The sequence below is a fragment of the Papio anubis genome, chromosome 6 (genome assembly GCF_008728515.1).
Source record: "Papio anubis isolate 15944 chromosome 6, Panubis1.0, whole genome shotgun sequence".
NCBI lineage: Eukaryota > Metazoa > Chordata > Mammalia > Primates > Cercopithecidae > Papio > Papio anubis.
The window spans coordinates 117,683,696-117,711,166 of NC_044981.1; the positions used below are offsets into that span (position 1 = coordinate 117,683,696).

At 38.9% G+C, this 27,471-nt stretch overlaps 1 protein-coding gene across 16 annotated transcripts in view; it reads right to left on the reverse strand.

The window, feature by feature from the left end:
• Nucleotides 1-8,098: 8,098 nt before the first annotated feature.
• Nucleotides 8,099-27,471, reverse strand: part of UTRN (utrophin) — a 590,704-nt gene continuing 571,331 nt past the window's right edge. For 12 of the 16 annotated variants that reach the window (XM_021936868.2, XM_021936864.2, XM_021936872.2 and 9 more), the window contains 6 exons: nt 25,884-26,042; nt 24,972-25,212; nt 22,250-22,361; nt 20,686-20,778; nt 14,367-14,389; nt 8,099-10,118 (listed from right to left, as the gene is read on the reverse strand). In XM_021936868.2, the coding sequence (XP_021792560.2) occupies nt 10,110-10,118; nt 14,367-14,389; nt 20,686-20,778; nt 22,250-22,361; nt 24,972-25,212; nt 25,884-26,042 (637 nt within the window). In that variant the 3' untranslated portion in view covers nt 8,099-10,109. Of the gene's footprint in view, nt 10,119-14,366; nt 14,390-20,655; nt 20,779-22,249; nt 22,362-24,971; nt 25,213-25,883; nt 26,043-27,471 lie in introns of all 16 variants that reach the window. The other 4 variants (XM_021936865.2, XM_003898084.5, XM_021936866.2 and 1 more) reach the window with 3 other exon arrangements.

Below are 27,471 nucleotides of genomic sequence, written 5' to 3' on the forward strand. Positions count from 1 at the left end.
GGAATACCTCTACACGATTGCAAGCAGCCATGGCAAAGAATGCTGGGGATTCATGCAACACACTTATTCCTACCATGAACAGGTGGGAGCTGTCTTTCTGCCTCTTAAGTTATCTTTACATGAACTAAAACCTAAACAATGGGTCTTCTAGAAGTAATATCAAACAAAGACAGCCATAAAACCCTGATCCACAGGACCCCTTGAGGTACTGTTAACAATTAGCAGGACAGTGAAAATCCAAGTGGTTTATTCTGGAGCCATGTCTTTCAGTGAAACATAAACCGTCCTAGAAATGGAAGATGAAGTCCCCTGTGAAGACCTCAAGTTGACCTCTATAAACAGACTTTGGGAGGAAATAGCTTCCACCAAGACTTCTGAATTCACACCTTGGATTCATGGAACAAGGCCACAGATTATCAGCTTTAAAATGAATTATTTTGCTATTTTCCTAGTATTTTGTTTCCACTTTTGCTTGTTTCAGTTTGCCTTTAACTGTGTTATCTACAAAGCAACTCTTTCTAATTTTTTTTTTTTTTTTTTTGCATTCTTAGTCACTGCCAGGTCTCAATTCAATATCTAGCTAGAATTTCCTTGAGGACTGCCATACAACCAAATGTACAGTTTCATTTGTGCACGATCCCTTTGGGAAATATTCTGCTTCTATTCCTACCATTTATTTGTAATGAGTTGGTTGACTTCTTAGGTACCAGGATTCAACAATAAGATAACTTTTTAGATGCAAACACCACAACAGGACTGATCACTGGAAATCTAAAACCCTTATCACATTTGTATTAGTCAGGGTTCTCTAGAGTGACAGAACTAATAGGATAGACATATGTATGAAAGGGAGTTTGTTAGGAGAATTGACTTACATGATCACAAGGTGAAGTCCCACAACAGGCCATCTGAAACCTGGGGAGCCGGGGAGCCAGTCCAAGTCCCCAAACCTCAAAGGTAGGGAATTTGATAATGCAGCTTTCAGTCTGTGGTCAAGGGCCCAAGAGCCCCTGGCAAATCACTGGTTAAGTCCAAGAATCCAAAAGGTGAAGAACTTGGAGTCTGTTTTCAAGGGCGGAAAGCATCCAGCACAGGAGAAAGATGGAGGACCGAAGACTTAGCCAGTCTACCCTTTCCATTCCTGCTTTTATGCTGGCAGCTGATTACATGGTGCCCACCTAGAATGAGGGTGGGTCTGCCTCTCCCAGTCCACTGACTCAAATGTTAGTCTTCTTTGGCCACACTCTCACAGACACACCCAGGAACAATACTTTGCATAATTCAATCCGATCCAGTTGACACTCACTTTAACAGTAGACATCTGGCAAGGCTCTGTGCGCCCCTTTCTTTGCAGGTCAGTCACTCACATGATAAGAGCTTGTGTCTGATTTTCCAAAATTTCAGCTCTTTCTCTACAGGAGATAAGACTCTAACTCCAGGCAATCTTAGCAGATTTGAGGCTCAGTATATGCTTCTGGAACAGGGAGTTAGAATCCCTGAGTTCATTGTTTTCCTTCATCATTTCGCCTAGCGAACTTAGTAGCAACCAACCAACTTAATTATATTCCTTAGTTCTCCACAAATAGTCAAAAGTATTGTGTAATGAGTCACTAAACTCCTTGCCTCTCACAAGCAGTGAATTAAGAGTACTGAATGCATTTATTTTGCATAACTCTCGAAACAGTTCATGCCAAGAACTATGAGTGTTCTCCACACTATTAGAAGTCAAGTCCTTAGCATTTTGGGGTCTAATAATATTAAGCAGCCACCTCCAGAAACGCCAAAACCAACTAAATAAATTCATTCTTAGAATTGTGTTCCTCTAGAACCACTCCCGGTACCAATTTACTGTATTAGCCTGTTCTTTATGCTGCTAATAAAGACATACCTGAAACTGGGTAATTTATAAAGCAAAGAGGTTTAATGGACTCACAGTTCCACATGGCTGAGGGAGGTCTCACAATCGTGGGAGAAGACAAATGAGAAGCAAACTCACGTCTTACACGGTGGTAGGCAAGAGAGCTTGTGCAGGGGAACTTCCTTTTGTAAAAACCATCAGATCTCATGAGACTTAATCATTATCATGAGAACAGTGTGAGGGAAACCATCATCATAAGTCAATTATCTCCACCTGGTCCTGCCCTTGACATGTGGAGATTATTACAATTCAAGGTGAGATTTGGGTGGGGACACAGAGCCAAAACATATTAATATCATACCTAGAAAAGTTGGTTCCTACCCCCACCAAGACTATATTCAGGGAACTTTCATGAAAGCTAGTCTTTGTCACTGAACTTTCACAGAAATAGAACTTGGAAACAGAGGGTATATACTTGGTGGCTGTCTTAAACTTTTGCAGCTCTTAAAAGGCACACTTTCCCTTCTCTTTATCTCTATCTAATGATATCAGTACTACAAATTTCATTGTCTGGTGTCATGCCACTTTTGATGAATTGTATAAAAATTGTTCAAAATTGCTTGGCAAGGGTTCAACAGTGTTTCATAAGGATATTTTGGCTAAAAAAAAAAAAAAAAAAAAAAGATTATTGGATGGTCCCCCAGTGATAAGTATAGGATTTTTGGCTACTGTCTGGATTAGAGGCTCCTTGTGTTGTTAAACTGATGTCCACTTTCTGAATAATCTCTGACATCACTCAGAATATATTTTGGCCAATCAGTTTTTTTCTTGGACAAAGAGATAGTTTGATAACATTTCAAGAAGGCTAAAAATTTCAACTTGATTTGGAGCCATAACTGTTCAAGGAGTGTTCTGGATTACTTTCTTCTCTTTCAAGAGAGATGTCCAAAAAGTTAAGAGAATCATACATACTATACTTCATACACTAGCAGGGGAGTTAGGCAATACCACCAAGGCTATAGAAGCCCTGGCCTGTGAGGTTCAGGAAATTGAGCAAGTGGTGGTTGAGAACAGAGCAGCTTTAATCAGCAGCTCATTTTTATAGCAACTCTTTTTCTGGGTTGCAGAATTTGGATTTGTGATCCCCAGCATTTTGCATACTCTGTGCAGCCATTGTCCCATATAACGGTCCAACAAATGATCATCCAACAAAAAGAACAGGAAAACTTCACACTTACAGTGGTTGAAAAGACCATCCTGGGAATATAATACACAATCATGACACTGCAAATTGCGGTGAAGGTGTGGCTTGACCCTGCCTCCAGATATTAATGATTTATTCTTTAACTCAGGCTGAAGAAGCTGAGAACCAAAAGCATCTTACACCCATGCAGCTTTCCCTACATTGACATAACGTTATGAGTTCATTATCTTCAGTAACATAGCTTTGATATTCCTCTGTCTTCAACATCATGACTATAACTTGATTATCTGTTCCAAAAATTTTCTAAAACTTCACTTGTATGAACATCAAACTATTATTGAAACTATTATTAACAGCTCTTTTCCCCAAGATTCTTCAAACTCTTTGCTTGAAAACCCTTGCCTTGCCATGTCTTCCAATCTACAACTATTACAGCATTCTCCTTATGCAAACCCAATCAAGCCGTTTCCCCTCTGAGATGCCACAAAAACTGTCAAGGACTGTTCTCTTATGGCTTTTAAAAATAGCACAGCTTTGTACTATCAATAGCTTATTTTGGTGGCATTTATCTGGAACCAGCAGACATATATAACACAGATTCCTGAGCATGGTCTGCGGAGGTTCATATTCAGTATTTTTGGGGAGAGTCTACCCAGACTCCAGATGATTCTGAGGAGGGTGCTATGAGGACCACAATTTACTGCTCTAATACACAGCTGTGTTTAAACTTGCAGAACCAGGTAAGGTTAAAATAACTAAACAATTTGTCTCTGAGGCTAGGACAAATACAGTGACATGTACTCTGGTGTCCTTGTACGTGTGGGTTTGGTCCTGAGCTGTTCTGATTCAGGAACTCCATTTAATTTATCTATGGGTGGTGATAAAACTAAAGAGAACTGATACTTAATGACTAATCTCAAGAGAATTAGTTCCTATTCACAGGGCACATTTCTAATAATTGCTATATAGAATTCCTTTTGTTATCAATATTATGAGAAATAAATTTAAGAATTAGTACATGCTTTCTCAAAACACTAAAGGAATAGAGTTATAAAATATTTCAAATAGGCTGTGACAATCAATCTATGGCACTGTTCTTCTTAAAAAAAGAATAAAATATCTGAAGAGAAATGTGAGTAAGCTTTTACCTGCATGCAAAGGAGCCAGACCTTCAAAATAGAGGAGTTGGAGGAGAGAAAATAAATGGTTCTTATAGTTCTATTTATTACATGGCAGTCACATTCCAAACTGGATAATATTTTATCATTTTTTAGAGATAGGATTTTGCTCTGTGACCCAGGCTAGAGTGCAGTGGTGTGATCACAGTTCACTGTAACCTCAAACTACTGGACTCAAGTAATCCTCCCACCTCAGCCTCCTGAGTAGCTAGGACTATAGGCAAGTACCACCATACCTGCCTAACTAAAACAATTTTTTTTTTTTTTTAATAGAGACAGGGGCTTCACTATGTTGCACAGGCTGGTCTAGAACTCCCAGCCTCAAGCGGTCCTCCTGCCTCAGCCTCTCAAAGTGCTGAGATTACAGGCATGAGCCACCATGCTTGGCCTTGGATGTTTTAGTCAGTTACAGGAGAAGCCGGGAAATTCCTATTCGTAATTAGGCAAAGAAACAAACAAAACATTTAAAAATCAATATTTTAGTATTTTTGAAAAATGACCCTAGAAAAAATAATATCAAGGACTAAGTGTAATTACATCCCATGGCAACCTGGAAACTCCTCTCATTTAATTATTATGATGGTTAACTTTATGTGTCAACTTGACTGGGGTAAGGGATGACCAGCTAGCTGGCAAAATGTTATTTCTGGGTATGTCTGTGAGGATGTTTGTGGAAGAGATTAGCATTTGAATTGGTACACTGAGTAAAGAAGATTGCCCTAACCAATGTGAAAGCATCATCCAGTCCACTGAGGGCTGGAATAGAACAAAAAGGTGGGGAGAAGGGCAGATTTGGTCTTCCTGTGTAAGACTGGAAGGCCATCTTCTCTTGCTTTGAGACATCAGCACTCCAGGTTTTCAGGCCTTTAGGCTGAGATTAGGACTTGCACCATTTGTCCCCCTAGTTCTCAGGTTTTGGGGTTTGGACTGAACTTACCCAGCAGCTTTCCTGGGCTTCCAGCTTGCAGACAACAGATGGTGGGACTTCTCAGCCTCCACATTCATGTCAGCCAATATTTCATAATCAATCTCTTTCTACATATCTATATCTATCCTATTGGTTCTGTTTCTCTGGAGAACTCTAATACAATTACAAATTCAAAATTTGTGATTTCTAAGGACAGATACATGAGGACAGAGCTAAGCTGAAGGCAAATTTTCAGTTCATTTCTCCTAATTACCCACAAAATTCAAAACTACCAAAAAAGCAGCTGTCTTTAAAAGAATATCTGAATTTAAGCATATGTGTCAACTGCAAATACCCTAAAATATGCCACAATTTGAAGGCCTCCAAAATGAGAGATTTGAGCTAAGTTTGTTAGTTTATGCAAAGTGCAAATAAATTGCATGTTTCTAAACATGCCCCTTGGGAGGGGCACTGTATCACATGTGCCCTACTGATTTGGTCAAAGTGAGGAGCCTCCTACATGTTGTGTGTTCTTCCAACTAAAATTTTTTAACAATTAAAACTGAACAAAGGTTCATCTGAGCAGTTTATTGTAGCATCTTTATTCCATTTCTCACATAGTTTTCTTTTCTTTCCTATTTTTATTTTTCCTAATTTTGCTGTAAGTTTTGAGGTCTTCTTCTCTTAGGACTTTAGGCACAAGCATGATAATTTTCCTACTTGTTTTTTCTTTTTTGAAATTGCTTTGTTAGCTTGGAGTGAAAGGGCTGATCTTCTTGACCTTTGTTTTAAAAGATGCCCCTGTAAAGAAGCTACTGCTGTTTCCGTCCACTGGAGCAGTGGACATGAAGCCTAAGGAAATGGATACTTTATGTTCTGGCTCCAAGTTCTCCGCTTAGCCTATCTTAAGGTTTACATGGTGAAACCTAATGGCCACCAATTCATTACACTTTCTGTAGCTATACCTATCCTTTGTCCTTGACTTTTACAGTTTCTCTCAGTACAGACATGAAATGTATTCCCCATACCAAGACTTGTAATTTGCTTTGACCAACAGAATTTGGCTGAAGTAAAGATGTGCCACTTTTCAGCAAAGGCCTCCTTCTGCATGCCCACACTTCTGCCATTGCATGAGAATATCCCTAGGTTAGTCTGCTAGTGGATCAAGGAACTCATCCAAGTGTTCCCAGTCATCCTAGGTTAACCATGCCACATTGGTCAACAGCCAGTCAGCTCTCAGACCTGAGTGCAGCCCAGCCAAGATCAGCAGAGCCCTCAAGTGATCCAAAGCTGGCCACAAATGTGTGAGCAAGTCTAATTGAGATCAGAAGAGTCTGCCTGGAGTAGCTGAACCCCATATACCATAAGCTAAATAAATGTTTATTATAATGCATGGGTTTTATGGCTCCCATGCAGCATGACTGTGGCAATAGATAACTGATACCACAGGCAGTGGATGCAATGTAATTGTGATTACCTCCTGCTCTCCGTAGCAGCCTCATTCTGGTCACTTAATTAACCTCACAAAAACATAAGCTGACGTTATATGTCAGTGAAGCTCTTGGACCCTACTCATAGGTTTAAGTAGTAGTGTTAGTGGTGGTTTACTGTATTATCATTAAATTCTCCACTAATGAATTTAGAAAGGCCTCTAAAAAAGCTGGCATACTGAAACAGTGAATGTGGGTGGGAGAAAAGCTACCCAAGAGCAAACTACAAAGGTTATCTATCTGTCTATCATCTATCTATCTATCTATCTATCTATCTATCTATCTATCTATCTATATCTAATCTATCATCTATCTCTATGCCTTCACAGTATATATAGTATACTGTGCCTTGATTGTAACATATATATATATATATATTTGTGATATATAACAACCTGAAGGCACAGTATATGTCTGTAGTCTATTTTGTGTTGCTATAACAGAATACCACAGATTGGGTAATTTAGAAAGAAAAGAAATTTATTTCTCAGAGTTCTGGAGGCTGGGAAGTCCAATATCAAGGTGCCAGCATCTGGTAAGGCCTGTCTTGCTGTGTCATCCTGTGGTGGAATATGACAAGGCAGACAGCATGCAAGAGAAAGTGAGAGAACCCAACATGCTTTCGTAATAAACCCACTTGAGATAGCAAACACACTTCTGTGATGACATTAATCCATTCATGACCTCTAACCTCATGATCCAATCACTTCTTAAAGGTCACACCCCTCAACACTATGGAATTGGGGATTAAATTTTCAACACATGAACTGTGGGTGACACATTCAAACCACAGCAGTATGAAAGCAAAACTGGTTTGTTCTCACTTCTATTTTCAGCTACCTAGTCAACAAGTTGCTAGAAATCAAGTGTTTTCTCAGGAATGCTTAATGTCAGCAGTACTTAATGGTACACAGGATTTTTAAAATGTTTGTTCATCAGAATGTATCAGTCTTCTTTATTTTAACAAATTATATTTTAGATGATTTTTCTAGTTCATAGACAGCTTTTAATTTTAGAATCAAGCAACATGATTCTCAACATTGTTTCCCACTGAATGGCTTCAGAAATTGATTAAACCTACTAGTTTGGATAAAAATCACACAGTATTTGAGAGCATGAAACTAAAAGTAGATTTGAAAGGAACTTCATGTCAACAGCATCTAGTTATTAAAACACTCAATAGGGTTTATGTACACACCTTTACATCCAATATTACTTTTATCAAACAGCCTTCTATCTATAAAATAAATTGAAAATCATGTAAGTATATGTATGTGTAAGAGATGGGGGACAGAGAGAGAATGAGAGCAACAGGAGACTGTATTAGTGTGTATGAGAGAAACTGCAGGAAAATATGTAGATATATCAAGATACAGGCTCTCTCTATATCTTTATTTCATAAATGTGCATTCAAAACTCAGATTCTATCAGTGAACCCAGCTGAAGAATATCAAAGTCATCTTGTGTTAAAATCACTTTTATTCAGGATGAAAAATACAATATGTAAGCAGATGATGATAGTCTGTGATTAGTTCTTTACCATATATTTCAAAAGAACTACATACTTACTTCCCATTGTTGTTACTACAATATATTTCTTTATATTTATTATTACTTAGAAGGTTACAATGTAGTGTTTTACGTAGCTTTTCCTTAATAGCAGATAGAGGACATTTTGCATACCAATGCAGGCAGAAAGAAAATTAATACATGACTTTTTAAAGTAAGAACAAGGAAGACACCAAATCTACAACTTGGAGTTGAGAGTTCCGGGAATTGTTTTTTCTTTAAATAGGTGCTTTCTTGGGTATGACATGGCCTGATAAAAGCTCTAGACTTTGCAGACTGCAGCAGCATAAAGCAGTTTCCAATGCAATGGATGAAGATGGATCTGAGGTAGAAAGGTGGTCATGGCTTTCCTTTTATATAAAACAATTTTCTTCTTTTCAAAATATCTCTGCTGCAAATAGACACCCTTGCCCCCCAACCCACCCAATCTATTCTAAAATAATAGCAATTTCTAACTTTAAGCCTCCTTCTGGCCAGATCCCAGCTAAAGAAAACCCAAAGTTAAAATGTCTTTATGTTTTAAAAGCAAATATGTTTGAATCAAAACATATTATTTTCACTTTTTTTTTTTTTTTGGTTCCTTTACATTTGGTAATTAAGTAACATGTTTAAACTGAATCAATTAAACGTTAAATCAGAAGCTAAACCAAAATACTTAATTGAATGGACTCAAAGATGTAGGTGGAGGTACCATCACGTAAGCATTAATTTCATTCTTCTGTAGAAGCAGTGACATAGATTTTTGATAAACATTCTTTTCAAATATATTGATCAAGTGAAGGGTATAAAAACATCTGATCTTTCACCCAAAAGGTAAAACAAGCTGTGCACTAAATGTGTGTCCGCTTTCAGTAAGAAAACAACTAGGAGATTCAAGAACTATTAAGGACTTGAAAATACAAAACAACAATAAAATTATCTTTGAAGGGAACTAAAGGCAATGATGTGTTCTCGTATCACCATAGGTAAAGGTGTGCTGTGCATATAATGATGAAAATTAAGACATGGGAACTAGGAAAGATTGTACTAAAGTTTGTTTCTGTGCCAAAATGAAAACATGCTTAAGTGGGCAACCTTTGGTAATATGATCTTTGAGATTATCATAATGTAGTCTTCTTTATCAAATAGATTAAGACATTAAATAAATAATTAATTCCTACTTACATAAAAAGGGAATAAAATGCAGGAAAAAATATCCCAAAAGAAATGCCATTTAGGCCCATAGGATTTTTATTACGGTTATCCAAGTGGACAGCAAAGAAGTAAATGGGCAACGTCAAATAAAGTTAAAAGGCATACACAGGGTTGTAGCTTAAACCATATGTGTATATATATAAGATATTTGATTGAAATTTATGAATTTATTAATATGGACAAATCACGGAAACAAATACATGGGATCTATTTGGTTATATGGCTGATAAATTATAAATAACCAAAACATTGTGGTGAAAGAGTCAAAGAAATAATGAAGTTACTGTGCAACGTTAATAAGAACAGCAGAAGGAATGTAAAAATGTAAAGTGGTCTTCTAATTCTTATGTAAGCTTTGTCATAGTTACTAAAAAGATGGTATCATATTAGAAAGCCCCCACCCACTTTCCCAATGCTGTATACATTATACAAATCCGTGACAAATGTATTACCATTTCCAAATACCTCTCTGTTCATTAATTTACACTTGCATAGAAAGGGAAGAAGAAAACAATAATATATGGTTATTATAAAAACAAAATATCCATTTCTCTTTGGATAGGCAGTGTTTTACTCTTTCAGTAGAACACACAGTCAGCACTCAACACTGTGGGCCAAGGAGCCATGGAGCTTCTGATTAAATGGAACTTGGAATTGGCATTTGCTGAAAAGGGCAACACTGTATCTCAGGAAACATTGGCTGGCCGAATCACATTGCCTGTGGGAAGGGAAAATAGCACTGTCAGAACATTTGCATGAAACATCACAGGAAGCAGAGATTTGTCAATTCTTGAAGAATATAAAAGTGCTTCTTTCAGGAGTCTTAACTCCCATGTGACTTTTGTTTCCTGCAATGAGGTCCTTCCCTCTCATGATGAAGTTACCTAGTCTGCTTTCTATCACTGCAGCTGATTTAGAGGGAGGTCTGAAAGTCTTTTCTCTTGACCAGGCTGAAAGCTAAGTTAAAATGGAGAGGACTTCACTTCTTTCTGCTGGAGGTGAGTGAATGAGGCTGGTGAGTGAATGAGGCTGGTGAAAATATCCCATGTCTTCCTGGGGGACTGTGGGAGGTCATCTGTAGAGGGGGTACCCTAACAATGCCAACCCATCTTGATCTTAAGCTGGAGTCCAGAGAAGAGGAAGAGAAGGCAGGAATCATAACCCAAGTGTGTGCAGTGGTGCCAGTTAAAGTTAAATGTCCCAGGTCAGAGACAATATAAATCCAGGCCACACTCACAGAAGTGGTATCAACCTTTTGGAGGGAGGGTTAAACTTTTGGTCTTCTAAAAGGATTTTGAAATTAGAAAAAAATAAAGAAAATTATAAAATGAAATCATCCAAATTGGACCATGCCTCAAAAACCATAAAACGCCATTCTGGACTCTCAGGAAAGATACTCAACTGCTTTACACCTTATCTTATGGGGGACTTTAGCATAAAGTCCTGCTCCCTGGAAGCATGTTCCTGATTGTTGCTGGAAAAGCTGCCCACGGAGCCCCTCCTTTTCCCAGGTATGCTGAAAGCGGCAAACTCATTTGACTCTGGCCTAGAGCCTATTCTCCATGACTATACAAACTTGGATTCTTCAGACACTTGCTTCTCCATTGTGAACATTTGATTGCCATGTTAGAGGGAGCAAAAATTCAGCAAACATTGATGGGTTCCAGGCATTGTACTGAGGTGAGGCCCTCCTGTGAAGCAAGTGTGGAAGATATCTCAGCCAGGCAGCCTCATTCAATTCTAATATGAGGTAAGTGCCAGACCTAGTAAATTCAAAGTGGTTTGAGGACACAGAAGGGGAGAGATTAACTCTGTATGAGAAAGGAACATTTTGTTACATACTAATATTGATAACTGAAACTCTGGCACAGATTCATGTTGAATATAAAGCCAAGAGGAGTTTTGCATTCTGTCTATATACTCCATTATCCTTGAGAATTAGATGTGTCTATTACTTGGACACACAATATTTCTCCTTTTAGGTGTCAGAATTCTAAAAATTTAAGTTCAAGCTATGTAAGCATTAGCTCAATCCTCCATGTGAAAATATATAATTTTCATGAATTTCCATTTGACCCAAGACATGATAAATGAAGAAGAGGGAAGAGAAGGAAAATGCTGAAGGGTAAAGCAAAGAACAAAAAAGCAAATGGAGAGGGAAGGAAGAAAATGGGAAAGGGGCCTCTTGTACTGAGTTAGATGTTTGCTTCATCCACTAAGTTGCTGTATAACCAGGAACAATTTAGCTCTTTGTAAACTCAATTTCTAAAATCTAGAAACAGAGTAGGAGGAGAAGGCCTCCTAAGATCATTTTCTGCTTTAAATTCCGAGCACTTGTATTATAATAAGTATTGGAGGATTTTAAAAGACTCTCTCTTCCCTCCTTGCCTTTGTCATTCACAGCCTCATTCCACCTGGGGACCATCAGGACTAACCTCATTTTACCCTTTATCCTTAATTTAATGGGCCACCCTAAAAAGCTCTAGACTCCTGGTCGCTTTTCCATCACCTGTATTCTAGTCATATAGAGATCTGCATACCCCTTTTTGTGTCCCCATGCCTTGCCCTTCCTAGCTCTTGAAACCTGTCCTATAGGTCATGTGGCCTGTGATCCACAAAATCCAGGTTCCCAAACCCTTCTCTGAATGCTGCCTGCATCTACTTGCTCTAATCAATATCTGCATCTACCTGAGGACACAGTTTCCCTCATAACCCTCTCACATAGCACTTCCCCTCCCTCCCCTCCCCCATTCATTATACAGTGCATAAGTCTTCCTGGGTCCTCATTGAGGCCTTTGGGGTATCTTCTTTCTCTTCTCCCTAAAAACAGCCAGCTTTGAATCTTAAGTCATCAGACTACACCAATCCATTATGCAGTCATCTACTGACTCCGTGGGTCATGTTCCTTCACTTCTTGAAGTAAAAAATGGCTCAATGTCACCCACTCTAAAGCTGTTTTTAAATGTCAGTGATTTCAACACCCATGGAGATGATTCTCCAGCACTCTGGCTTCTCGGATCTTTAGGCTCTTTTCCTCCAATGGTCCTGTCCTCCACCCTTCTTAGCCATTCACACAAAGGTCCAAATATGGACCATTACCAATACTTGGCAACCCCTCTAATTTCAATATCATTCAATCCAGCTTCTGACAACCACCTCTACCTCTACAGCACACTTCCCCTACAACTGCAAATTTATCCATCCTTTGATAATAGGATCCATTGATCCTCCCGTCTTTATTTCTGTCTCCCACACTGGACATTTCCTCCTTCCTTTTGCTACTGAGCTGAAGCATCTGGTTCAATCATTATAATCACTTCTTTGCCTCTTCCCTTGAATCACTGTGATCACTTTGTCAAACCCCAACTTCAACTTTTTAAATGCAATACTCAGCTCACTCTGGTGCCTCTGCTCATGAACATGAATATGCCTAGAGGGCAACTTAAAACCCTGCAGAATGGCCTCATGTTAAATTCATGAGTGGCATCTTTAATGCTGCTTGTAGTCACTCTATTTCCCAGGCCATCTGCTCTTCTATTCTCCAAGGAGCTATCACACATCCTCCAGTCTCTCCTCGCACCTCTGACACCTCCTCCCCAACCTCACTCCCTGCTGAAGTCCTAGCTTCCAATTCACTCAGACAACAGAAGCAAGCAGGAGAGAACACCCACAGCTCACCACACCCCTAGTCTACTTCACATACTCTTGTCTTTTAGTTAAGATCCTAGCCTCTCTTGCCAATAAGACAATCATTCAGCAGGTTTATTGTTTCAAAAAGATTAGCAAACAAGTTTATGAAAGAAAATGTTCTCCAAAGCTGCTGTGGCTTTGTGGTACATTATTACTAAAAGTATGTGATAGAAAATGTGAATGGAAAACAAAATCTCAGGATCCCTAACTCACTATGCTAAAGGGAAAAATTAAATGTGGGAACTGAGTCACACAAAAACTACCTTCCTACACAGATAGTTGCAAAGATAGAAGGCCAGTGACCTCCCTCACAAATTGCTCACAAGGAAATTTCTAAGGGCCCCCAAATCTTTACCCAAAAGAGTTTTGTTGAATTTCACCCAGACAATGTGAATTAACAGCTTATCCTTACAGGACAAAGGCAGGACTAGAACTCATCTCTCCGCCCACCCTGAGAAAAATGCGTATTTGACTGCTTCTTCTACTCTGGGCATACTTTATCTTACATAAAATGCAGATTTACTGAGCGTGAGACAAATGCATAATTGACTGTTCCTCCACCCCCTCCTGCCTGCTCTTTCCTTTTCGTGAAGTCCTCAAAATCCTTTTTTTTTGAGGGGGGGGGAACAAAAACAAAAACAAACAAACAAAAAACAAAAACAAAAACAAAAAAACAACAGCAACAAAAAAAACCACACACAGGCTACAAATCCTAATGAAACTTATGTCTCTTTTTCCCGGGTGTGTCCTCAACCTTGGCAAAGTAAACCTCTAAATTGATTGAGACCTGTCTATACACTTTTTGGTTTATAGAAAATACTAAAAGGCATAAGGCTATAGCTGCCAACAGTTCTCAGCAAATTTTTAAGTAAAAAATTGAAATATTTTCCCCCTCAAAGTAACAAAATCATCTCTGTGGTACCAGTCATTTTTTTTTTTAGGTCAGTGTTCTGTGATAGCCACCTTAAGTACACATTTGAGAGAGCAGTGGTGGCCAAATCTATCTAGAGTGACTTTATATAGCACATAAGATGCCATTAAAAAGCTGTTAGAACACAAAGGATCAAACACATGGTATTTTCAGTATCTGTGGCCTGGGAGCCACCCCCCACCCCCAGACTGACAAACTGCTGTACAGAATCAACTAACATTTAAATGTCAAGTAAGTTTACTTATTTACATGGAGAATAAAGTAGGAGTAAAATCAGTGGTGGATAATCTGCTTACTCTAGGTTGGGATCAGTAACATAGAGCCAAGCAACCCATTAACTCTTACCTGTGGCCTGCTGGGAACATTTGCTGAAAGAGAAAACAAAAGAAATCACTTAATGGCAGTCCCCTTACTTTGTTGGTTCCAACTTTCAGGCACGCAAATGCGTGGAAAGCATCAGTCTACATAGGGTAATAATAGCCCAGCTGTTAAATGGATGCTAATAGGAAAACCCCACATTTTTTTTTTCCCCAGCTTAATGCTTCAATGAAGGCTAGTTTTCCTGGTTAGTTTCTCATATCCCATGTGATTTAAGATTTAGTGCATACGCTAAAGCATTTACTGAGCATTTAGTCTTGCAAAAAATCTCATTTCCTATTTAAAACACACTGTGTATTTGGTTTTTGTATCAGAACAGAACATGTTCTACTTACTTTACTGAGCACTAATTCTGACCAAGGGACCACGGGAGGCATAAGTCTTTGGTTTCTGCCTCCCTTGACCCACCCTTGACACACCCTGGACCCTAAGGCCCAGGAAAATGGTGGCCAAGTACTTGTATCAAGGAAAGCACTGGCCTAATCCTCTGTGTCCTTCTGGACACTTGAGATAGTAATAGTGCCTGGGATGGGCCCAGTTAGGAACACTGGAGCAGTTAGAATATGGCATCTAATTCTTCTTTCCACACAGATAGCTCAATTCTTTTTTGGTTCCAGAGCCCATGGCAGTGAAGACGATCTGGCGGGCATTGCAAGGGCAGCCACTAACATCTCTTCTCTAACACATCCGCTTTTCATCCCCTCTTTTGCTACATGATCATCTCATTCTCAATGCTGGGAGAAAAAAGAGGAGATCTGTCCCCCAATAATGGCAACATCTGTTCTTGGTCAAATAAGAGTTGTCCCTAATCATCTAGCATGCTGCACTCCTTCCATCTCTCACTGTTTTATGCTGAGTGGGAGAAAGGACATCAGTGACCATGTGCTGTGTGCCGGGAGCTATGTGAGAAAAAAAAAGAGCAGGCATGAAAAGTACCCTTCCTATAACGTCTGGAGGGAAAGTGTGAGCCCCAGTATTTGGGGGAGATATCAGGCTAAAAGGAGCCTAGTTCTACCAGATCTGTAAGTTACATCCAGGAGAAAAGAGTGGAGCTCCACAGTGTCCAGGGGATAGCTGAGTTGAATTATTATTAAGTACACCATAGGTTTACACACTCTTTTTAAAACAGACAGAGTTATGCGTCTCTTGCAAGTAACAAATATAACAAATAGCCAAACCCTGGACAGAAGTCTAATCCATTTTGCTCCAAACCAATACTTTTAACCTTACAGCCTTTTATCAAATAAAAGGCTATGGGTATTCGCCTGAACAAATCACACAAAAATATTTTAAAAAGGAAATCACTGCATTGCAGTGGGTTTTTGGTTTTTGATGAGTGCCATTCAAGCTTAATAAACATAGGCAATTCATAGTAAAAATATGCCTGTGGGTCAAAAATAATTTTGAAAGCATTTGGTGGTCTATCAGCAAAAATTAGTTGGCTTACTGCCAGTATTCCATACATTTAAAGGACATAAGTAAAAAATGGACAAAAAAATTTTATACCAAAAAATAAAAATAGTTACTGCAGTCAGTATGCATATTTGTTAATTGGCAGTACAGTTAAACCCCCTTCATTATTTCCTTGCCAGGAAGTGACGGAAATGCTTGCTTCTCTGCTCTAAGACTCAACATAAATAATTTAAAAAAGACTTCAAAAGGCCATAATTCAAGGATGTGATCAGGACCAACTGGGATATTAATTCAGACAAAGGAGTTCTAAAGTGTTATGTGCAACAATGTGTAGACACAGTTAAAAAACGGTTATATTAAAGTAGGCAATTCACACAGTTAGGATTTATGAATACAGAGTTTCATTTTAATTCCAAGATTGCCAAGAGTGGAAATTCATTTGGGGCCATGTTAATTTTTAATCCAGAAAGGATAAAAGTCAAGATTAACATGCAGATCAATTCATTGTATGCTGGCGACAAGCATTTTTAAAGTTCTCATTAGTTACAGGGGCTCAAGGGATTGGTTTGGCATTGGGAGGGTGCCAATCCAATTTGTTTAGATAAATTCTCCAAAGGTCGTTGGTAAGCTTTGGGAATCACAAAAGCTTATTAAAATATTTGCTGGCTGAGCAACTTCAAAGGGACAAAAGAACAAATGAATCCTACAAAACCTTCTGAGTACTATCTAGGAATGCTTCAAGGAAACCTTCCCAGCGAGAAAATGTAATCATTCACTCAAGTCAGAAACATGTACTGGGGCCAGGTGTGGTGGCTCATGCTTGTAATCCCAGCAGTTTGGGAGGCTGGGGTGGGTGGTTCACTTGAGGCCAGGAGTTTGAGGCCAGTCAGGCCAGCGTGGTGAAACTCCATCTCTACTAAAAATACAAAAATTGGTTGGGCATGGTGGCATGTGCCTGTAGTCCCAGCCACTTGGGGAGGCATGAGAATTGCTTGAGCCTGGGAGATGGAGGTTACAGAGACCCGAGATCGTGCCATTGAACTCCAGCCTGGGCAACAGAGTGAGACTCTGTCTCAAAAAAAAAAAAAAAAAAAAAAAAAGAGAAAGAAACATGCACTGGGCACCAAGTCTACCTCCCATGATGATTTCTATTCTGCATCAATTTTTAAAAGTTTTAATAATTATAGGCAGAATACGAAAATATGTATCAATTTTATAAATAAGTCAATTCAGCTTTTATTTTTATGGAAAGCTATCCCTATCTTGTATATGTTTATAATACCAGAGAAAAAATACGAATAGCAGAACTTTCAGAAGCCAAGACTTAAAACATGGAGATTTCAAAGGATTCTAAAATACACTTTTCATCATTTCATACATGAATGTGCTTGAATTCTTGAAAAGAAGACATGACTAGTAATGTTCATTCAGAAAACTATGACTATTATAAATATTTGTGAATGTGCATAGTTAAGACTATGAGAACACGAAGCCAGCTGCTCCAAACCAATACTTTTAAACCAACAGCTTTTTATCAAATAGACGGCTATTTTACATACAAACATATTTAAAAGGAAATCATTGCATTTCATTAGGTTTTGAGTTTTTGACGAATGTGATTCAAGCTTAATAAACATTAAGGAATCTTAGAACTCCATAAACCACTCTCTGAACACTGAGAATGACATTGGTGAAGATGGGACCAATGCAGGAGAGAGGATGAATCTCTGTGATGTGGATCCCATTGAAGGTACTCTGTATAATCCTCTCAGGAACCAATATCAACGAATAGCTAACAAGATGCCCAACAAATAAGAATTTTATACTAGCCTTTAAAGGGAGGCCATAAAAACAGATACATACATTTACCTCTTACAATTCATTTTTGCTCTAAATTATGATTATTTATTTTTAATAATGTTCTGTTTTAAAGCCACATGGGTCAATCTTTTGTAAAATCTAGATGTCAGAATATACTTTGAGAAAAATTTAAGAGTAAATTCTTTAGGAAATGGAGCTTGTAAAAAATTCTACATTTTTAGAGTAAAATTTTTAATATGGAAATTATATATTTTATATTTATTACAAGGTGTATATTGAAACACATTTCCCACCCGGGCTGTCACTGCCAACTGACTTTTACAATTGAAAATGTCCACCATGATATTTAAATAAAAACTTCTAAACATGCTTTGATGTACAGAATTTGTTTTCAACTAATTATTAAGGTTATTTAGGTACAAGCTGAACTAAGAAGTAATTTCCTTTAAGAATTTAATTCTGGCTCAGAAAGACTATGATGAGGTTTTATCTACTTACTAAGTAACATACAACTGAAAATCAAAACCTCTAAATAAATTTGACCTTGAATTATAATTAATAAACAAGTTTTTATCAGTTTGTCTATTACGGTGGTTACAGAGCCTAGAAAATAAGCAACAATCTGGTAGCATGTGAGCATTCACTGACCCTCTTAAGCTTTTGTGAGACTCTACAGAGTCGAAAGTGTGTCTATATGTGTGCACATGTGTGTGCACATGCATGCATGTGCTTTGTGGGGTAGGGATGTGGGTGTGGAGACTGAAATAGTGTAAATGTGATTCTGCAAACTTTGAGAAGCATCAGAGTAAATCTACAAATAAAAACCTGGGAAACAAAACACTGGCAAAATACAAATAGATATATTCATGTGCTGGTGGAAACCATAATATATCTTTAGGCAAATATTCCTGAAAATTCAGAAAGAAATATATTTTTTATTTATTTTTGTCGTTGTTGTTGCTGCTGTTGTTTTGAGACAGAGTCTCACTCTGTTGTCCAGACTGGAGTGTGGTGGCAGGATCTCAGCTCACTGCAACTTCAGCCTACCAGGTTCAAGCGATTCTCATGCCTCAGCCTCCCAGGTAGGTGGGACTACAACTACAGGTATGTGCCAGTATGCCTGGCTGATTTTTTTTTTTTTTTTTTTTTGTATTTTTAGCAGAGATGGGGTTTCACCATGTTAATCAGGCTGGTCTCGAACTCCTGACCTCAAGTGATCCACCTGCCTCGGCCTCCCAAAGTGCTGGGATTACACGCATGAGCCACCACATCTGGTCCAGAAATATATTTTATTTTATTTTATTTTATTTTTTTTTTTTTTAAGACGGAGTCTCGCGCTGTGTCACCCAGGCTGGAGTGCAGTGGCGCGTTCTCGGCTCACTGCAAGCTCCGCCTCCCAGGTTCAGGCCATTCTCCTGCCTCAGCCTCCGAGTAGCTGGGACTACAGGCGCCCGCCACCACGCCCGGCTAGTTTTTTGTATTTTTAGTAGAGACGGGGTTTCACCATGTTAGCCAGGATGGTCTCGATCTCCTGACCTCGTGATCCGCCCGCCTCGGCCTCCCAAAGTGCTGGGATTACAGGCTTGAGCCACCGCGCCCGGCCATCAGAAATATATTTTAAATAGCTGTTTTCACATTCTGCTAATGATGGCATTTTAAAAATTACAAAGTCTTAATAAATAAATAATGATTTTTAAATGAAGTAAATATATATTATTCATCTACACTTCTGATAATTTATAATCTCTTTTTCCTCATTTCGGATGGCTTTTTTTTTTTGGAGAGATAGTCTCGCTCTGTCTCCCAGGCTGGAGTGCAGTGGCATGATCTCAGTTCATTGCAACATCCGCCTCCCAGGTTCAAGTGATTCTCCTGCCTCAGCCTCCCGAGTAGCTGGGATTATGGGCGCATGCCACCATGCCCATCTAACTTTTGTATTTTTAGTAGTGACGGGGTTTCACCATATTGGTCAGGCTGGTCTCAAACTTCTGATCTTGTGATCCACCAGCCTCGGCCTCTCAAAATGCTGGGATTACAGGTGTGAGCCACTGCGCCCAGCCTGGGATGGCATTTTCTAAGGAGATGACAGAAAAGGGTAAAATAAGAGGCTATGCTTTACATGAATTCTTATTTTAGTGACTGCCTTGGATTTAAAATCAGTTTAAGAGTAAATCTCTCTAAAATTACAAATAATGTCTTCGTATCCTTTGAAAGATTATTTAAAATATAATTGTAGCACAGAGTAATTTATATATATTTATATATTTGTATGTGTATATATATATTTATTTATATAAACAGTTTACTTGTATGTATATATTCTGTTAGAAACACCAGAAGTGTTTTAGGTGAGAGCTCAGCCAAAATTGCAAGGTGGCAAGAAGCTGAAGACAAAACATTTGGAAAAAATGAATAAGTAAGAATTATTATATAATTTCCCCCGGAATTTGGTTATTTTCTGGCTCTTTGTTGTTCAGATGGAAATTTCACAGGGTCCTAATCTATGATGCCTTAAATTGTTTGGACTTTATACAATGACTATTTTATTCCACGAGAAAAGAAACCAGCAGGAATAAAAAGGGAAAATCTGAAAATAATCCCTTTCTGCACTAGAGTCTGATGACACTGGAGAACAATGTTTGAAGAAAACAGAGGGAATTACACTAGAAAGGCTATTTTCATGCCTTGTTTGGCATGCCACTGGAAGCTTTTCTTTGAACTAAGATGTGTTCCTTATGATAGCTTCCATCGAAGAGGATGATTTCTTCTTAAAAACAGACTTAATTTTTATTTGTCTTCATTTTATCACCCGTCGGGCATACTGAAAAATCTCAAAGAGCAGAACTATGTTGCAACTGTACTCCCGTGACTTGATAGTATCTAGGTTGAGCTTCATTTTCTTATATAATGTTTGCCTTATTTTCAAACAATAGTCAGTCCTGTTTGTAATAAGGTTTTTGCTGTCTTAAGGAAGAAGGCGAAGGGCCGCATGCAGAAAAAGAGAAAGGGAAGGAACACGCACAGCTGTGGTGTTGCGATCTTTCCTACTCACGGCAGCAAGATGGAAATGTGCTGTGGATTTGCTCCATGACCTCCGTGAGATCCGTGCTGGTGTCATGCGGTGGGGCCAGCAAGTCCTCTCCCGCTGTGACAGCAAATACAGAGAACAACAAAGCTCCTCAAGTTAATGTCTAGCCTTCCACTAAAACCCAAATTCAGGAGGAAATGCTCCCACCAGCCTCTAAATATCAATGTGAAAAGAGTTTCCGTTGCAAAGGACAATTTTAGGGGAATATACCCAAAACACTTTTGCTTGAGTGTTGGTAAAATAATTTTATATAATGAACATGTACTAGATGCTTGTTTGTGTAGGAAGAATCCACACACCAGGGGACTGAAAAATACGAGACTGAAAAACAAGTAATATAGTCTTACTATTTCAGTGTTTGAATGAGAAATCTATTATTTTTGCACCACAGGTATTTTTTCATACAAAAAAAAAAAAAAATCCACCAATTTCTTTTTCTGTCCTCCTTTCTTTTTGGAGACTTCAGCTTAGGCCAGTTTATTCTGCCACAAAAGTAAAGGCATCTTATGTAAGATACTTTTCACTAGGATGTATTTTCTATTCTATAATCAATAGTCGAAATAATTCTCTTATTTAAAAAATATGAAAATAATCTTAATATTTTAATATATATATTTTTTGAGACGGAGCCTCCCTCTGTCACCAGGATGGAGTGCAGTGGTGCGATCTCGGCTCACTGCAACCTCCGCCTCCCGGGTTTAGGTGATTCTCCTGCCTCAGCCTCATGAGTAGCCGGGACTACAGGTGTGTGCCACCACACCCAGCTAATTTTTGTATTTTTAGTAGAGATGGGGTTTCACCATGGCCTCCCAAAGTGCTGGGATTACAGGCAGGAGCCACCATACGTGGCCAATATTTTAAATTTTTTCTGGTTAATGTACCAAAAGATATCCAACCAACAAATTAACTTGGTTACAATATATAGTTCTCAATAAAATTCTAGAATTTTAATTTAATTGATAACAAAATGTCATTGGTGAACACCTAGTTTACTGAGTCCTTCCTAGCATCAGTGACAGGTCCCCATGGTGACCACGGATAGGCTGCATGGGTCCTCTGCCTCTAATGGGACAGGCAGGATAATGTCTATGTGGACTAGGATGAAGAAAAGTGAATAAATGAGTTTCCAGACCTTGGCAGAGAAAACAATAATGTTTGCTATAATATTATTAGTTCTGAATATGTACCAATATAAAATTTTGGAGACAGAAAGTGTACTAAAAAAATCATTCACAAAGCAAATAATTTAATTTCTTGTTCATTATAAAAGGGAAGAGGAGGTTTTTTCATCTTTCACCAAAATTCAGTCCACTACTACAGATTATATAAACAAGTGTATTATAGCTTATTTGAGAATGTTTGCTTTTTGATATTGTTGAAATGGATTTGCACTTATTTAAGATCGAATACAAAACTCTTTTACTTCCTAAGGCACCAGTGTGTAAGAATGTTACTTAACAGGAAACACAAACAAATGGCAAAGCAGAAAGCAGACTCAGCAGAGGAGCTGTGTGTTGGGGATACCGACCTGCCTGGTGGAACTGTGCGCCAGAGGCATCCAGATCAAGCGAGTAGCTCAGTGCAGAATGCTGAGGAGAAGCCCACGGTGAAACACCATTGATTCGGGTATCAGATTCAGGCTGGAACCACATTCAGGGGTTAAAGCAGAGAAAAGATCAAATAATCATAAGGAAAAACATTTCCTTTTTAACTTTCCCTCCCTCACCATGGATAATTAAATCATATAGAGGTCTTTGCCTTCAGATGTTTTCAATACATTTTAGCATCAGCGTGGTGGGGGCTTTGGTCCTTCTCTTTCTGCTTGGACACCTTGAAGAATCCACCTGGTTATGCTGCAAGATTCATTTATCAACATCATTTTTGTCCCTCAGTTTTCTATTGTTTTAATGTTAAGTGAATTCATAAGCATATTTCACTCATATTTTAAACATCAGCCCTGGGTTTCTAATAAAGTAAATTTATCCAATTTCAAAATCAGCTTATATTTCAAGGCAATATTGAAGAGTGGTCAGAAGCATGATTATGGATTCAGATTGCCTGGATTCTAATTCCCACTCTGCCACTCAGAAGCTGTGTAATTCTGGGAAAACTATACCTTAAGTTCTTTACTTGTAAAACGGTGAGGGTAATAATAGTGTTGTGTTATAGGGTTTTGTGAGGGGAGTGAAGAATGACTATTTCTTAAATGGTTAGAACAGCCTGACACCTAGTAAATACTTCATAAAGGCACTCACACAAATCTTTGATACCGTGATGGATATGCTGACAAGTATGTGGTCAAATTAGAAAGTGCGAGCAACCATATAGGGAATGCAGATGTTACAATTTTTTCATGCAGATTTTTCCATTAAATCAATATTAGTTGAAGCCTGGTAGTTCTGTCAGTTTTTACTATCAGAGTTGAAGTTTTCCGTCTACTTCTGGCATTCATCATGCTAAATTGTTTAGAAGAGATAAGAGCTCTGCAGTCCTGGATATAGAGAGCCACTTGGATATCAGCTATCTCTAAAAGCATTACTGTGCGATTCTCAAGGCACATGAGCCATTAGGCAGCACTGTCTAATGGTATGGAGGGAGTAGGGGAAGGCAAGAGTGAACAGAAAAGCCTTTTGCTCTCCTGTGAGCATTAACCAGCCATGGCAAATAAAGGTTTTCAGCACAGCTTCCTTCTGCAGCGATTCCATCTATGCACTAAGCTGTTAACACTAACACTTCATATTCTAAACAAGAGATTGCAAGAGAAAATCCATCCCTTACATAGCACCATTCGGATACTTCAATTTCATGGAATGAAAAATGTAACTTTTTCAATCTATGTGGCTGGCACTAAGTAAGACTCAAACATTCCGGAGGGCTTCAAGAAACCCACATCTTGGGTCACTCTTGGGAAACTCTTACTTTCCAGATACGTGAGATTGAGAGGCCCCGAAGTAAGCCTTCCACTGAACGGCCTCACCCAAATTCTGAAACACTGAGAGACATAGAGAAAAGTGTATGGTCAGATTGTAAAGAGTGATCCATGTGTAGGTAAGGCAGAAATGACACTGTTTTGAATTATCCTGATAAGTTAAAAAGACTGAGAACAACTGTGAAAAGGTAGTTTTCTAAAATTTGAGAGAATCACTGGAGAGAAAGTTGTTCCTGCTTTGAGACAATAAATCATTCCTGGAGAAAGGCACTCCTATGATACCGCCTGGGAACTCCACACAGCACAGGCTAGAGAGAAAGACAAAAGATGACATGCGTGTTGATGTCAGGGATTCTTCAAGAGAGAGGAGCTCTTGGCCCCTGTGCTGGGACTCTACAGTCTCTGCACCTGCTGCAAAGGTCTCTCCATCACTAGTTCTGAGACATCACTCCTATTCCTAACTACTATGTACCATCAAGCACTTAAATCCCTGCAGTGTGCTGTGTCTTTATATATGAAAGTATCTTGCTGTGATCTCTAACTAGATGGCAGGCACCAGAAAGGCAGAAACTGTATTGATGCTTCTTTTATATCCCAAAGAACAGTGTTTTTCAAAACTGAATGCAATAACCCATTGATGAGTTATAGAATCAATTTAGTAGATTCTGACCAGCATTAAGAAAGAAAAATAGAAGGAAGAAAGGGAGGAAGGAAGAAACAGAAAGCAGAAAATAAGAGCTGGCATTTCTCCATAAAGGCAAGTATTATTTTGTATTCTGCATACATGTATGTATTCATCATAATGTAAATTGTATTTCTTATCGTTCAGAAAGCTTGCAAGCAACTCCCATAAAACATGGTCCAGTGTTAGGAAATAATAGTAGCAAATTAATAACCTTCTTTTACTCGATTTCTTGAAAATAGAAAACAACGATTCTTGGAGTCAGCAGTCTTGTCTCACTGGAAGAAAGCTTTAATGCTGATTTCAGGTCTCTTGCTGCTCCTTAATACAGAGGCTTCCCAGGTATAATTTAGGAAGATATATGTCATAGGATATTTTCTCTCAAACAGTTCAGAGCTGAGGCAGACTTCATTGTTAAACGAGACTGGGAAATTCCATTGTAGGCTGGGCAAACACATTTTTGTGTGCTAGTGAGGATGTATATGCTTATATGTAAAAGGAAATTTCTAAGCCAGTCTAAATTAACTACAGAGGTAAGAAATTGGAAGTGGACTTGTCTGCCTCTCCTGACACCTGGACCATGTCCCAGCAGTGCACAGTTGGCCTGGGGAGGTGTGACACTGAATTCTACACACCTACCTGCTCCAGCAGCTGTCGGAGGCGGTGGAGCTGAGACTCCAGCTGTTTATTGTGATCTTCTAAAATCTGCATCCTAGCTTCCAGTCTACCTTTGTGCTGCCTGAGGAGTTTTGCTTCTGCTATAAGTTCTGAATCCTCAGACGTGTGATGGGGAGATACAATCGACTCTGGCGGTGAACCAACAGGGAACCCCCTTCGGAGGTGCTGGTCCTTCAGCTGCTCATACTCTACCTGTAGATTTCTAATACAGAAAGAGGGAGAAACAGAATTACTACTATGAGCATTATCTTCTCTCCAAAATTGTCTGCGAAGTTCAAATTTAGCTCATGCTAGTTCCTCTTATATAAAACCGTGTATTAATAGTAGGATGAGCATGCATGAATAAAATTGTAGTTTTTTATTTTTTATTTTTTATTTTTTTTGAGACGGAGTCTTGCTGTGTCGCCCAGGCTGGAGTGCAGTGGCGTGATCTCGGCTCACTGCAAGCTCCGCCTCCCAGGTTTACACCATTCTCCTGCCTCAGCCTCCTGAGTAGCTGGGACTACAGGCGCCCGCCACCGCGCCCGGCTAGTTTTTTTGTATTTTTTAGTAGAGACGGGGTTTCACCATGTTAGCCAGGATGGTCTCGATCTCCTGACCTCGTGATCCGCCCATCTCGGCCTCCCAAAGTGCAGGGATTACAAGCTTGAGCCACCGCGCCAGCCTTAAAATTGTAGTTTTAAGCAAGTGTCCCAGCAGACATCATCACTGAACCCCCTTGCAGCCAGCATCCCAGTTTGTTAATGTTCTCTCAAATTTTCACTCCACTGAGATTTCTTAGACAATAGTCTTGGAAAGAGAATAAATAGGGGTTATAGTGAAATTCATATGAAAGAAAGGATGACATATTTCCTTCTCCCAGGCCTAGCACACCTTTGTTCTTCCTCTAGGTCAGCAATGATCCTTTCCAGTTCTCCACGTTCTTCCCTCTCTACCGACTTCAGGATCTGAGCTGGGCTTTGTGGCTGGCTCACCGGGGACTCTCCTCCGAGTGTCTGGCAATACTGCTGGATGAGGGCGTGCTCGTCTTCCCTAGCAAGACAAAGGAAACAGACCCAGAGGCTCACATCTGGATGGTGATGTTTTTGGACATAAAGGAAGTAGAAATAATGATGGACAGGATAGTGGCTGGGACAAGTTTGTCTTAGAGCTCAGTGTCTCCATGACCTCCCTTTTAAAACTCTAGGAAGAAGTTCATCTAGCAGAGCATGTATATTATACGAGCCAACATTTCAGGCTTTTCTTTCATCTAAAAGCTCTATCTCACAAACTTCAGAAGGGATATCTTAGCATAAAAAACAAAAATAAGGAACAACATTTAGTGTAAAAGATACTGTAGACAAAATCAATTACTCCATGCCTAAAGAGTTGATTAAAAGACTACTGAATTAAGAATCATCTGACTTCACTGTCTTCAGAATTTAGTTGAAAGTAATTTTGAAATGATTTGTAACCCATATGATGGGGTTTATAATCCTTATGTTCTTTTATTTAAATAGCTCAGCACAAATAATAATTGTAGATATTTATAACATCTCTACAGATACTTTATATTATTAGCAGGTCATTTTTAGGGTTGATCACTGCATTAGAACAAGAAGCTACATTTAATACATGAAGGTTGTCCCACTTATCTAACTAATTATCTAATGAACTAGACACAGCAGTAACGTGGTTGAATTAGTAATTGACATAAGTGAACGTCTAACAAAGTTGATATATTTATGGCAAGAAAATGCTTTCTAGCAGACTCGGAATTTCTTCTCTTCTTTTAACAAGAGAGATCCAGTGAGATCTTATAAATGTGCAAATACCAGATCTCCTGGCTAATGCTACCAGGGCAGATGACACCTGGTCTGTTTTGATGGCTTTTGGTAAACAAGTCCTGGAATCGATGGCTTTACAGAATAGGGCAGCAGGAAAACCTCATGTCAGTTACGTAGGTATCAGAGTATCAAATGGAGCTATCTCACGACTGAAGCAGCCCCTTCCTGTGTAAGCCATGGGGGTTTGCAAACGTCCCTTAGAGATTCTTCTGTTACTCTGGAGTCAGACAGCATCCCAATGCAGCCAGAAAGAACCTGGTGTGGTGCTAGCATTCCCGGGCCTCTCTCATCTTCACCAGAGCCTTGAGATTACCTGTGCCCTTGAGCTGATGAGTAACACCTGATGCTGGGGAAGACCTCTGGTACTCGTAATTCTGATTTGAAAATTCATCTCGGTGTTACTGCAGTTTACTCTAACAAAGAAGGACTTGAAATTGTATCAGAAAGTTGGTGAATTCCTAGAAAAGATTTGTCCTAAGCATTGAGATCAGAGAGATAGATGAAGCAAATGAAAAAATTGAATATTTTGGTATTATGCTTGTCAAACAGCCAGAGCAAAAGTTCAGATGTGTCACTTGTTGATTTATTTTGCTTTCTTCATCAATAAACCCTCTCTCTTTTTCTCTCCCTCTAGG